Raw genomic sequence first — 12,707 nt, 5'->3', positions numbered from 1 at the left:
AATCAGACTTTTGACTTACCAGTGAACTTTTTCTTTGAGTATAGCATGGGACACAAGTTCCTCACCTTTGTTATTATGATCTCTGTATTGCTTGCTAGAGAATTAAGGCTGTGAGTGGGAGGGGTTATATAGGGGGATGTCCCTGCAGCCTGTTTTTTTTTTTTTTTTTTTTCCTTGTGTCCATTTGCCTGACGTCAAGCTGCATACAGTAGATATAAAAAGTTTACACACCCCTGTTAAAATTTCAGGTTTCTTTGATGTTAAAAAAAGAGAGATAGATAAATAATTTTAGAACTGTTTCCACCTTTAATGTAACCTATAAATTGTACAACTCCGTTGTACAACAAACTGAAATCTTTTAGGTGGAGGGAAGTGAAAATAAAAAACAAAATATTATGGTTGCATAAGTATGCACACGCTTAAACTAATACTTTGCTGTAGTACCTTTTGATTTTATTACAGAACTCAGTCTTTTTGGGTATGAGTCCATCAGCATGGCACATCTTGACTTGGCAATATTCGCCCACTCTTCCTTGCAAAAACACTCCAAATCTGTCAGATTGCTAGGGCATCTCTTGTGCACAGCCCTCTTCAGATCACCCCACAGATGTTTGATCGGATTAAGGTCTGGGCTCTGGCTGGGTCATTCCAAAACTTTTAATCTTCTTTTGGTGAAGCCATTTGTTGATTTGGATGTATGCTTTGGGTTGTTGTCATGCTGAAAGATTGCATTCCTTTTCATGTTCAGCTTTATAGCAGAAGCCTGAAGGTTATGTGCCAATATTGACTGGTATTTGGAACTGTTCATAATTCCCTCTACCTTGATTAAGGCCCAGTTCCAGCTGCAGAAAAACAGCCCCAAAGCATGATGCTGCCACCATCACGCTTCACTGTTGGTATGATGTTCTATCGGTGATATGCAGTGTTGTTTTTCTGCCAAACATATATTTTGGAATTATGGCCAAAAAGTTCAAGCTTGGTTTCATCAGACCATAACACATTTTCCCACATGCTTTTGGGGGACTTCAGATATGTTTTTTGCAAAATTTAATTTATCCGGGCTTGGATGTTTTTCTTCATTAGAAAAGACTTCCGTCTTGCCATTCTACCCCATAGCCCAGACATGAAGAATACGGGAGAGTGTTGTCACATGCACCACACAGCCAATACTTACCAGATATTTCTGCAGCTCCTTTAATGTTGCTGTAGGCCTGTTCTTGGTAATGTCACTGTTGTGCCATATTTTCTCCACTTGATGATGACAGTCTTCACTGTGTTCCATGGTATATCTAATGCCTTGGAAACTCTTTTGCATCCTTCTCCTGACTGATACCTTTTAATAATGACATCCCTCTGATGCTTTGGAAGCTCTCTGCGGATCATGGCTTTTGCTGTAGGATGCGACTAAGAAAATGTCAGGAAAGACCTTCTAGAACAGCTGAACTTTATTTGGGGTTAATCAAAGGCACTTTAAATGATGGCAGGTGTGTACTGACTCCTATATTAACATGATTTTGAATTTGATTGCTTAATTTTGAACACCTCTACATCCCCAGTCATAGGAGGGTGTGCACACTTGTGCAAAATTTTTTAGTTTTTTTTTATGTTTCCTCCCCCCCAAAGTTTTTTTTAAGTTTGTTTTTCAATTGAGTTGTACAGTTTACAGGTCACAATAACGGTGGAAAAAATTCTGAAATTACTTTATCTTTTTTACATCACAGAAACCTGACATTTTAATGTTCACCTTTGTAAAATGTTACACCTGTATTTAGAGTGCAACATGTTGCAGCACAGCACCTGGGACAGTGGATGGAGATCGTCTTCCTGTACCCATTGTCACAGTTCAAAAATGGGCAGCCATGCAGGACTTCAACCACACAGCCAGCCGCATCATTCATTCACAGTTTCCATTGCGTCAGATGGCTTGTAGTTCCCAATGAACTACAAGGGAGCTGGTGAGTGCTCTTGTAGTTTGGTTTTTCCAACAATTCAGTAACTGTCTAGCTCGCAGACAGTTGACTGAGTGTCTGCAGGTGCTTGACATTGCACCTGTGATTTGTTGATCGCACGTGCAGCGGAAACAAAAAAGTGCACAATTTTTTACCTGCAAAAAAATGTGCATATATTTTTTTGCAAAAAGTGAATTTACTGTACTTCAAGTAACAGGTTTTACTGGTAAATGAGGTGATTGTAGCCGTATTAGTGCATTTGCGACAGATACAATTGAGTACTGTCTGAAAACTTTGTGATCAGTACTGCTTGGACCTTGAAGAAGGGGACATTCCCCGAAAGCTTGTCCTCAAATTGTATGTTAGTGCAAATAAAAAAAGTATCATGGACAGTACTCAATTGTTTCTGACTGGTAAATGAAAAATCATATTTTTTTAGCTCAATGAAATTGTATGATTTAGTAGGAATTTGGTAAGTTATTTTGTGCTTGTGTGAGCTGATAATGATTTTACTCCATTTTTATAATAAATATTGTTTCATAAACCTTTGCACCTACAAAATAAGGAGTGCCATCTTTTTATTCTATCGGTCCTGTGCTATCAAAAAATGTACGGTTTAGTGGGTCTCTTATGGGACATAGATCTATACGTCAGACAAAAACATTAGTGGTTGTAAAGGCTGAAAGTTTTTTGTTTTTTTTTACCTTCATGCATCATATGCATGACAATAAAAAACCTGTGAGCAGTGTGCAGATAGCCCCTAACTCTCCCCAATACTTACCGGAGTGTAATTTGGGACCATCAATGTGCACGGGCTCTCCCTCTTCATTGGTTGACTGTCAGTCACAGCCAGTGAGGCGCGGCCGAACCATGCTGTGCTGTGACTTATGGATGCAGAGAGCAGGGCTTGGCAGCGAGCATGCACCAGTGCCCCCGTAGCAAGCGGTTTGCTATGTGGGGCGCTGCTCAGGAGGGAAAAGACAGAAGTACCGGCGAGGGACCCAAGAAGAGGAGGAACAGTACTGCTCTGTGCAAAACAACTGCACAGAGCAGGTGAGTATAACATGTTTGTTATTTAAAAAAAACAAACAAAAAAAACAAGCATTTATTATCACTTTAACAAAACAAAAAGAAAACAAACCAAAACATGTATAAAAAAAAAAAACGGGCATACTTGATGGTCAATTAGTCTTTTTCTGCTGTCCTTTTTCTATGTTACTATGTATTAGAAAGTGAAAGTTTGCAAAAATGGTCTGGCCACCTAAGGCGGAAATGTGTAGCATTAGCCTAGCATTGAAAGAGATAAAGTAATATTAAAGGATATTTTTTTTCTTATCTTAAAATAAAAAGTATGTTGTACTTACCTGCTTTGTGCAATGATTTTGCTAAAGGGAGCAGTTTCTTACCTCCTCTTTGGTCGTCCCCTCACCAGTGCTGTCTGCTTCTCCCTGCTTTGGGTGCCTCCTTAGGTAGGTGTCCTTATTGCAGGGAATGCATTAGGAAAAAACGTTTCGAGTTGAAAACAAGTTTAGCAATGTATGCATACCTATCTAAAAATTCACTTTCACACTTACTGCTGTGAATGCCATATCACACCATGGTGGACATTGCACAGTTTTTAAAATATGAGGTTCTAACACCTCCCCATTCCATTTAAAAACTTTAAAATATGATTTATGTAGATTTAAGCATTCCTGCTCTCCTATTATTTTGTCTTATTTTAGGAACATACTGGAAAGAACCTGCCTTTCAGAAATCTGGGATTTATGTCTGTATTGGACCTGGTCGGATCATTGGGAGATACGCTTCACTTGGAAAGCACAAAAAATGGAGATTGGTGTCTCTTTGGTGCTGAAACAAAATGCAAAGAAAAAGAGATTGGTGAGGGATGACTAACTTTTCTGCTGAAGTAGGAGGTGTAAAACGAAGTCCTAATTCACATGGTTCAATAGCTCCTTAGAGTGTGAACAAAACAGTTGTTTATGCGGCTGCATCCACTTGGAGCTGCACATAGGCAGCCTATGTTACTCTATCAGTAATGTCACCCCTCAAAATTTCAGCTCTCACTCTTATATAATAGGTAAAATACTGCCATCTACAGGTGAAACTCAAAAAAATAGAATATCGTGCAAAAGTTCATTTATTTCAGTAATGCAACTTAAAAGGTGAAACTAATATATGAGATAGACTCATTACATGCAAAGCAAGATAGTTCAAGTCGTGATTTGTCATAATTGTGATGATTATGGCTTACAGCTCATGAAAACCCCAAATCCACAATCTCAGAAAATTAGAATATTACATGCAATCAATAAAACAAGGATTGTATATAGAACAATATCAGACCTCTGAAAAGTATAAGCATGCATATGTACTCAGTGCTTGGTTTGGGCCCCTTTTGAAGCAATTACTGCCTCAATGCGGTGTGGCATGGAAGCTATCAGGCTGTGGCACTGCTGAGGTGTTATGAAAGACCAGGATGCTTCAATAGCGGCCTTCAGCTCTTCTGCATTGTTCGGTCTCATGTCTCTCATCTTTCTCTTTGCAATGCCCCATAGATTCTCTATGGGGTTCAGGTCAGGCGAGTTTGCTGGCCAATCAAGCACAGTAATCCCATTGTCATTGAACCAGGTTTTGGTGCTTTTGGCAGTGTGGGCAGGTGCCAAGTCCTACTGGAAAATGAAATCGGCATCCCCATAAAGCTCGTCTGCGGAAGGAAGCATGAAGTGCTCCAAAATCTCCTGGTAGATGGCTGTGTTGACCCTGGACTTAATGAAGCACAGTGGACCAACACCAGCAGATGACATGGCTCCCCAAATGAACACAGACTGTGGAAACTTCACACTGGACTTCAAGCATCTTGCAGTGTGTGCCTCTCCATTCTTCTTCCATACTCTGGGTCCTTGGTTTCCAAATGAGATGCAAAAGTTGCTCTTATCAGAAAAGAGGACTTTGGACCACTGAGCAACAGACCAGGTCTGTTTTTCTTTAGCCCAGGTAAGACGCTTATGACGTTGTTTGTTCAGGAGCGGCTTGACGAGAGGAATACATTTGATGCCCATGTCCAGGATCCGTCTGTGTGTGGTGGCTCTTGATACGTGTGGTGGCTCTTGATACACTGACTCCAGCCTCAGTCCACTCCTCGTGAAAGTTCCCAACACTTTTGAATTGCCTTTTCCTGACAATTTTCTCCAGGATGCAGTCATCCCTGCTGCTTGTGCACCTTTTTCTTCCACACTTTTCCCTTCCACATAACTTTCTATTAATGTGCTTTGATACAACACTTTGTGAACATCCAACTTCTTTTGCAATTACCTTTTGAGGCTTTCCCTCCTTATGGAGGGTGTCAATGATTGTCTTCTGCACAACTGTCAGGTCAACATTCTTTCCCAGGATTGTGATTCCTACTGAACCAGACTGAGAGACCATTTAAAGGCTCAGGAACCCTTTGCAGGTGTTATGGCTTAATTAGCTGATTAGAGTGGGACACTTTGAGCCTAGAATATTGCACCTTTTCACAATATTCTAATTTTCTGAGATTGTGGATTTGGGGTTTTCATGAGCTGTAAGCCATAATCATCACAATTATGACAAATCACGGCTTGAACTATCTTGCTTTGCATGTAATGAGTCTATCTCATATATTAGTTTCACCTTTTAAGTTTCATTACTGAAATAAATGAACGTTTGCACAATATTCTAATTTTTCGAGTTTCACCTGTATAGAAAAAAAAAACAGTGCAATGTGACCTGTTCAGATAAATACTACTAAGTACGTAATCTGAAAAGAAATCTTATTTATATCACCAAAATATGAATAAAACAAAGTCAAATTAATTATATACTTTTTATGTAAAATCCAAATGCATATAAAACACATAAAGTGCATTGTGATTGTCCATGTCAAGTCTACATAAAGTTATTTTGTGCAAAATATAAAGTGATAAAGTGCTGCAGCAGATGTGTCATATAAGATTGTCTGTGGTTGCCTTTAAACATCCACCTAGGGGTGACTTTCAACTGAAAACAATGTACACCCTTTTTGAGATCAACACACCAATTAGTTTTGATCTGTTAAGGTGAAATTAAAAGATTTTTCTGTCATACTTATCTGCTCTGTGCAATGATGCTGCATCGGGAGTGGTCCCTTATCTCCACTTTGGCATTTCCCCTTAGATGCTGTATGCTCCTCCTCCCTTCTCCAGGTGCTTCCTTAGCAAGCCAGGTGCCAAGGGGGCACCCATTTCCATGTGTGTCAATTGACTGTGTTAACTGATAGCAGTGGCAGCCTATGGCGCCCTGTAGCCTGGACAGTGCTGGAGCAGTGAGAGGAGTCAGGCAGATGTTTAGGGACTGGAGGGTGGGGCGTGGAGAACAGGTAGTGGGATTTTTTTTAACTTTAACCACTTGACCTCCAGAGGATTTACCCCCCTTAATGACCAGGCCTCTTTTTGCTACTCGGCGCTACACTAATTCAACTGATAATTGCGCGGTCATGCAATGCTGCACCCAAACGAAATTTATGTCCTTTTTTCACACAAATAGAGCTTTCTTTCGGTGGTATTTGATCACCTGTGCGCTTTTTATTTTTCACGCTATAAACAAAAAAAGACCAAAAATTTGGAAGAAAAAACTATATTTTTTACTTTCAAGCTATAAAAAATATATTGTAAACTCAAAGTTAGTTATAAATTTAGGCCAAAATGTATTCTGTTACATGTTTTTGGTAAAAAAAATCCCAATAAGTGTATATTGATTGCTTTGTGTGAAAGTTATAGCGTCTACAAACTATAGTATAGATACTGGAATTTACGCCATTTTTTTTGCTATACAGCGCTGCGTTTAACGGACAATTGCACGGTCATGCAATACGGTACATAAATTAAATTTACATCCTTTTTTTCCCACAAATTGAGCTTTCTTTCGGTGGTATTTGATCGCCTGTGCAGTTTTTATTTTTTGTGCTATAAAAAAAAAGGCTGACAATTTTGAGGAAAAAAAAATATTTTGGACTTTTTGCTATAAAACATGTCCAGTAAAAAAAAATTTAAAAATTAAATTTAGTCATAAATTTCTGCCAAAATGCATTCTGCGACATGTCTGCTAAAAAAAAAAAAAAAAAAACAATACGTGTAAATTAATTGGTTTACGTGAAAGTTATAGCGTTTACAAATGGCGGGAAAGATACTGGGATTTTTAGTTTTTTTTTTTTTTATACTAATAATGGCGGCGATCAGTGACTTATGGCAGCGATCAGCTACTTATGGCAGGACTGCGGCGAACATTGGGGAGTACTGACTTGGGGTCACTGACATCCCCAGTGGCACCAATACAGTGATCAATGCAAAAAAAAAACCACTGACACTGTACTAATGGCACTGGGGAGGAAGGGGTTAAGTTTATTTTTCAGGGAAAGGGTTAACTGTGTGAGAGGATTGTTTTACTAGGGGGTGGGGGTGTGTGCTGCATGGGACACCGCTGATTGGTTGAGAGAAACTCTTCTGTCCCGATCGGCTTGTCCTGGAGCTGTCAAGGAACTGACAGAAAGCACAGCTACTGCAGCTGTGCTCTCTGTCAGCGATTGCCGCCGATCGGCAGGACATAGCCAGTAACGACCGGCTGTGACCCGGCGACTGACATCCGCGGCTGTGATCGGCTGGCCTCGCGCGCGCCCCCTACCTGTTTACAAAACACACGTTTTAAAACGTGATTTTTCCCAGCCATGCCGCCCTGCCGCCGTATTTATACAGTGGCTGGGCAGCATGTGGTTAATGCAATAATGTAAAAAGTGTTTGTTAATTTTATAAGTCGCTTGTGGATATTTCTATATGTAGGAGGACCTCTATCATACCATCATAATGCTACTCTGAGTTTATTAAAACTTTTGTATAAAAAAACCCCCTCACATTGGCAAGTGCTCACCCAGTGATTCTACGTAATGAAGTCACTACTCTGTTAATCCACCTAACGTGTTTAACAACTTCAATACCGGACACTTTCACCCCCTTCCTGCCTAGGCCAATTTTCAGCTTTCAGTACTATCACACTTTGAATGCCAATTGCTCAGTCATGCAACACTGTACCCAAATGAAATATTAATAATTTTTTTTAAGACAGAGCTTTTTTTCTAGTTGTAATTAATCACCACTGGGTTTTTTTATTTTGGTATATAAATGAAAAAAATACCAAACATTTAAAAATCAAATTTTTCTTCACTTCTGTCATAAAAATGTGCAAATCGTTTTTCATAAATGTATGCAAAAATGTATTCTGCTACTTTTTTTTGTAAGAATAACCCAAATAATTCTATAATATTTAGTCTGTAGGAAAGTAGAGTCTGTAAACTATGGTGTATATATATCTGAAAATTGATTAATCCTGTACTGACTGTCGGTCTCATGTCTTGAGGCCCTAAAATGTCACAACAGTACAAATACCCCCTACATGACCGTTTTTTTTGGAAAGTAGACCTATTACGTATTTAGTAAGAGGCATGGTGAGTTTTTTTAAATTATTTTTTGGTCACAGTTTTTTGGAAAATGGTGTGGTGGTGATCAGGGATACTACTAACGGGTGACATATATTTTTTTAAATTTTCTTTCTAATATTTACCATAGTGATTTTTTTTTTTACACTATGGTTTCTTATAACAGTGATGATCACGGTTAAAAGGAGTTAGTTTTATGAATGGCATTCATTCATTCGTAGCCATTCATTGTGTACTATTGTGATAGCTGTGATTGGCCACAGCTGTCACATGGCACAGATGCACTTTAATTGGTCCTGTCTGTACCATGTGATCATTGTGACCAATCACAGATATCATCACAATAGTACACAATAAATGGCTATGAATGAAAGTCATTCATTGTGTACAACTGTCATGAGATTGGTGTTTTTGGGCTTAGCGATCACATGGTAGTGGGGCTGGTCTGGTACACCGATCAGTCACTCTGCAGTGTGATCTGAGACTGGGAGGACATCATATGACGTCCAACTGGATTAGCCGTGCTCCTACTTGGACATAATTTCTCCATAGACTGGACGGGAGGCATTTAATCACACTGACTTTCTTGAGAGCACGTTCAACTTGCTCCTGTACATCTGTTTAATTGGGTCGTGCGGCTATGTCTGTACAGACGCTGTGCCCCATGGCACTTTCTGTGTTATTATAGATAGGGGTATGTTACCTGTTATATGAGAGTGAACCCTGTTTAGGCTGCTGCACTTAGCTCCCAGGAACTCCATTGGCATAAACAGACCACTCTTTAACACTATACAGGCCATAGCGCCAATGTGAATGAGCCCTAATTTCCACTGAAACTTATGGATTTAAATAACATGTTTGGTAAAGCATTCTCATCAGGTTTGAAGATGAGGAACAAATGTGGCTTGTTTTACCCCTATTTCTTGGTGCTGTCTATGTGTAAAAGAAAATAAAGGATGGCCATGCTGGGTTACTTGCATGTCCCTGCCCTTTGCACAGGCTATGTGCACCACAGTGATGATGTCACTGTTGCTTTTACAAGGTAATATTTCAGTTTACATAGGCATTTGGTGCACATCTCTATTGTAGTTATTGAGGAGTATATATTAGTTAATCTTATATCTATACACAAGTGCATCCCCCTAAGCTGATCAGATTTTAAAACTATGCCTATCTTCTGCTGACATACCTATATGCCAATTTTGCAATGACCAAAGCCTGCTGGAACAACTGCAAATTCTTTTCATGGCTCCATCCTGTCTCCTTAATACATAGATTTTCCTGTGGGCTGCACCTTTTAATGCTCTCTCCTCTGTCGGCCCTGATCAGATTAGTGGCTATGACTAGAGTGGGAGAGAGCATGCACTGCGCGTGTGTGGCCCACAGAAAAAGTGTGGTTCCTGTAGCACTAGGGGCTCTTGTTCTAACAGATATTCTATCCTAGAAGACCAATAATAGCATTGCCTCATCTCACCATCTAACTGTTCCAATTGGCTTCTGCTTTAAGCAGAGAGCAGTAACACTACAGTCACAGGAAGGGTTGGGGTGTGTTTGTTCTGCAGGCGGTGATTCACAGCCTGACTTCACCTTTTTTATGCTGTCCCAGATACAAGTTGGTGGAGCCCAATTAGGGGGTTACTATATCTCTGGAGACAAACCAGAGCAGAATTATTGCTCATATATTATTATGCATTAGAGTTGTTAATAAATTGAATAGTTCTTATTTGTTATCTTTTTCTAAGGGGGCCCATTCACACCAGAACAATCTGTTGTGCGTTTTCACATATGTTCATAATGTCGAGGCAGCCTATTGATTTGAATGGGTTACCAAATGCACCATAGTGGATGTAAAATCACCCTGTGCTTTTGTGCATTTTGGAAGTGCATGGCACTTCAATGCACCAATGCAAGTTAAGCAGTGGTGTAAATGGGCCCTAAAGACTGGAAAAGGAAAGGGTTAAACAGAAATGGGGTTATTTATAAATGTCATAAGATTCACACAATTGTAACAAGGATTCACACATTGAATCCAGCAAAATAATACATGAATCTTAGGTTGTGTGAATCCTGAGTGAAAACATTTATAAAAAGACCCCTACGTATAAAGTTAGGTCCATATATATTTGGACTCAGGCACAATTTTCATACTTTTGGTTCTGTATGCCTCCAGAATAAATTTAAATGAAATGATCCAAATTAATGTGAAGTGCAGACTTTCAGCTTTAATTCAAGGGGTTGAACATAAATATCAAGTACAAATTTTAGGAACTGCAACCATTTTTATACACAAACCTGAGAGTGTGCACATATCCATTATATTACTATAGCTTGAAAATGTTTTGGTACATACCTGAAAAAAAACTAAAATTGTGCCTGTGTCCAAATGTATATGGCCCGAACTGTACATCATATTAACAACAGCTATATTAGCCTTGTGAAAATAACCACATAAAAAATATATGGTGCAGCGCTAAATAAATACTAACATGTGCATCAAGATATAACAAATATGATAATTGCAAATAACGTGTCAACACACATAAGTGATTTTGCACAAACTGTACAGTGAAACCCCAAAAACATGTATATCCCCAATCTGGGGGATCAAATGAAAGTGGACCATGTGATTCCCTACTCAGGAACGCAATTATAAACACAAGTGCACAAAAAAAAAAAACACAATAGTGATAAATCAAAAATGTTCACTCAAATAAAAGTCCACAAGATTCATTATTCGTGCCCAAACACAAATAAATCATGTGTAAATTGAATCCACGCCACGTGAGGTGACTATAGTGGCAAACAACTCATGATAACGAATCCTTAAGTGGCCAGAGCGCCCCCTCACCTCCTTACAGTGACCACAGGGGCCAGCTCGCTTAATGGATCAACCACGCTTTCACAGGAACGATCACGTCACCAAACAGGACCCTTCTGGATACTCCAGCGGACTTAGTAATCCTCCTGAGCTCTCCAATCACCTGGTACTCTTATGCAGGGTTCACACCAAAGGATCATAGCAAAGACAAACAAAGATCCTCCATAGTGTGAATCAGTATTTATTCAATCAAGTTAAAATAAAAATTGCCCACTCACATGATATACAAGTAAATCCAGCTTTTTCCCCATACTATAGGCGTATACCCATAGTATGGGGAAAAAGCTGGATTTACTTGTGATTTATTTGTGTTTGGGCACGAATTGTGAATCTTGTGGACTTATATTTGAGTGGACATTTTTGATTTATCACTATTTGTGTTTTTTTTTTTTTGTACACTTGTGTTTGAAATTGCGTTCCCGAGTAGGGAATCACATGATCCACTTTCATTTGATCCCCCAGATTGGGGATATACATGTTGTTGGGGTTTCACTGTACAGTTTGTGCAAAGTCACTTATGTGTGTTGACACGTTATTTAGAATTACCATATTTGTTATATATTGATGCACATGTTAGTATTTATTTAGCGCTGCACCATATATTTTTTATGTACCGTATTTTCCGGCGTATAAGACGACTTTTCAACACAAGAAAAACTTCTGAAAAGTCGGGGGTCGTCTTATACGCCGGTATACGGCGAGCCGGTGTCAGGGCGGCACTTTTTCGAGGGGCGGCGCGGCGCCCCCCCTCCTCCTTCAACGGACACTAAGTACAGGGGTGGGCAGAGGGGCTGCTGTACCTTACCTGGCTCCGGTCCCGGTCCCACGATGATCCGGTCCAGGAAGCGCAGCTGCTCCGTCTTTCAGTTCGGCCGCTCGATGGTCGCGCGGCCGCTTGGCTCCGCCTCCTCACCGGTGATTGGGCGCCAGCACTGGAAAGGCACACAGGCGACCAATCACCGGCCAGGAGGCGGAGCCGAGCGGCCCCGCGAAAATCTGAAAGAAGGAGCAGCCGCTGCTCTCCCCCACTGACACTAACGATGGGGCACTATTCCTCCCCCACTGACACTAACGATGGGGCACTATTCCTCCCCCACTGACACTAACGATGGGGCACTATTCCTCCTCCCACTGACACTAACGATGGGGCACTATTCCTCTCCCACTAATAGCAACGATGGGGCACTATTCCTCCCCCACTGACACTAACGATGGGGCACTATTCCTCCTCCACACTGACACCAGCGATGAGGCACTGTTCCTCCCCCCCACTGACACCAACGATGGGGCACTATTCCTCCTCCCCACTGACACCAACGATGGGGCACTATTCCTCCTCCCCACTGACACCAACGATGGGGCACTATTCCTCCTCCCCACTGACACCAACGAT

At 40.4% G+C, this 12,707-nt stretch overlaps 1 protein-coding gene across 1 annotated transcript in view; it reads left to right on the top strand.

Annotated features, from left to right (window-relative positions):
- Window positions 1-12,707, top strand: part of TDRD5 (tudor domain containing 5) — a 189,947-nt gene that overhangs the window by 45,562 nt on the left and 131,678 nt on the right. Inside the window, exon 6 of the mRNA XM_089686565.1 lies at window positions 3,674-3,830. Coding sequence (XP_089542691.1) covers window positions 3,674-3,830 — 157 coding nt within the window. The remainder of the gene's footprint in view (window positions 1-3,673; window positions 3,831-12,707) is intronic.

This window comes from Staurois parvus, unplaced genomic scaffold, assembly GCF_062004578.1.
Source record: "Staurois parvus isolate SC_StPar_1 unplaced genomic scaffold, SC_StPar_1.0 ptg000402l, whole genome shotgun sequence".
Lineage (NCBI taxonomy): Eukaryota > Metazoa > Chordata > Amphibia > Anura > Ranidae > Staurois > Staurois parvus.
Note: the sequence above shows the minus strand (reverse complement) of the source record. Positions and strands in the feature narration are given on the sequence as shown.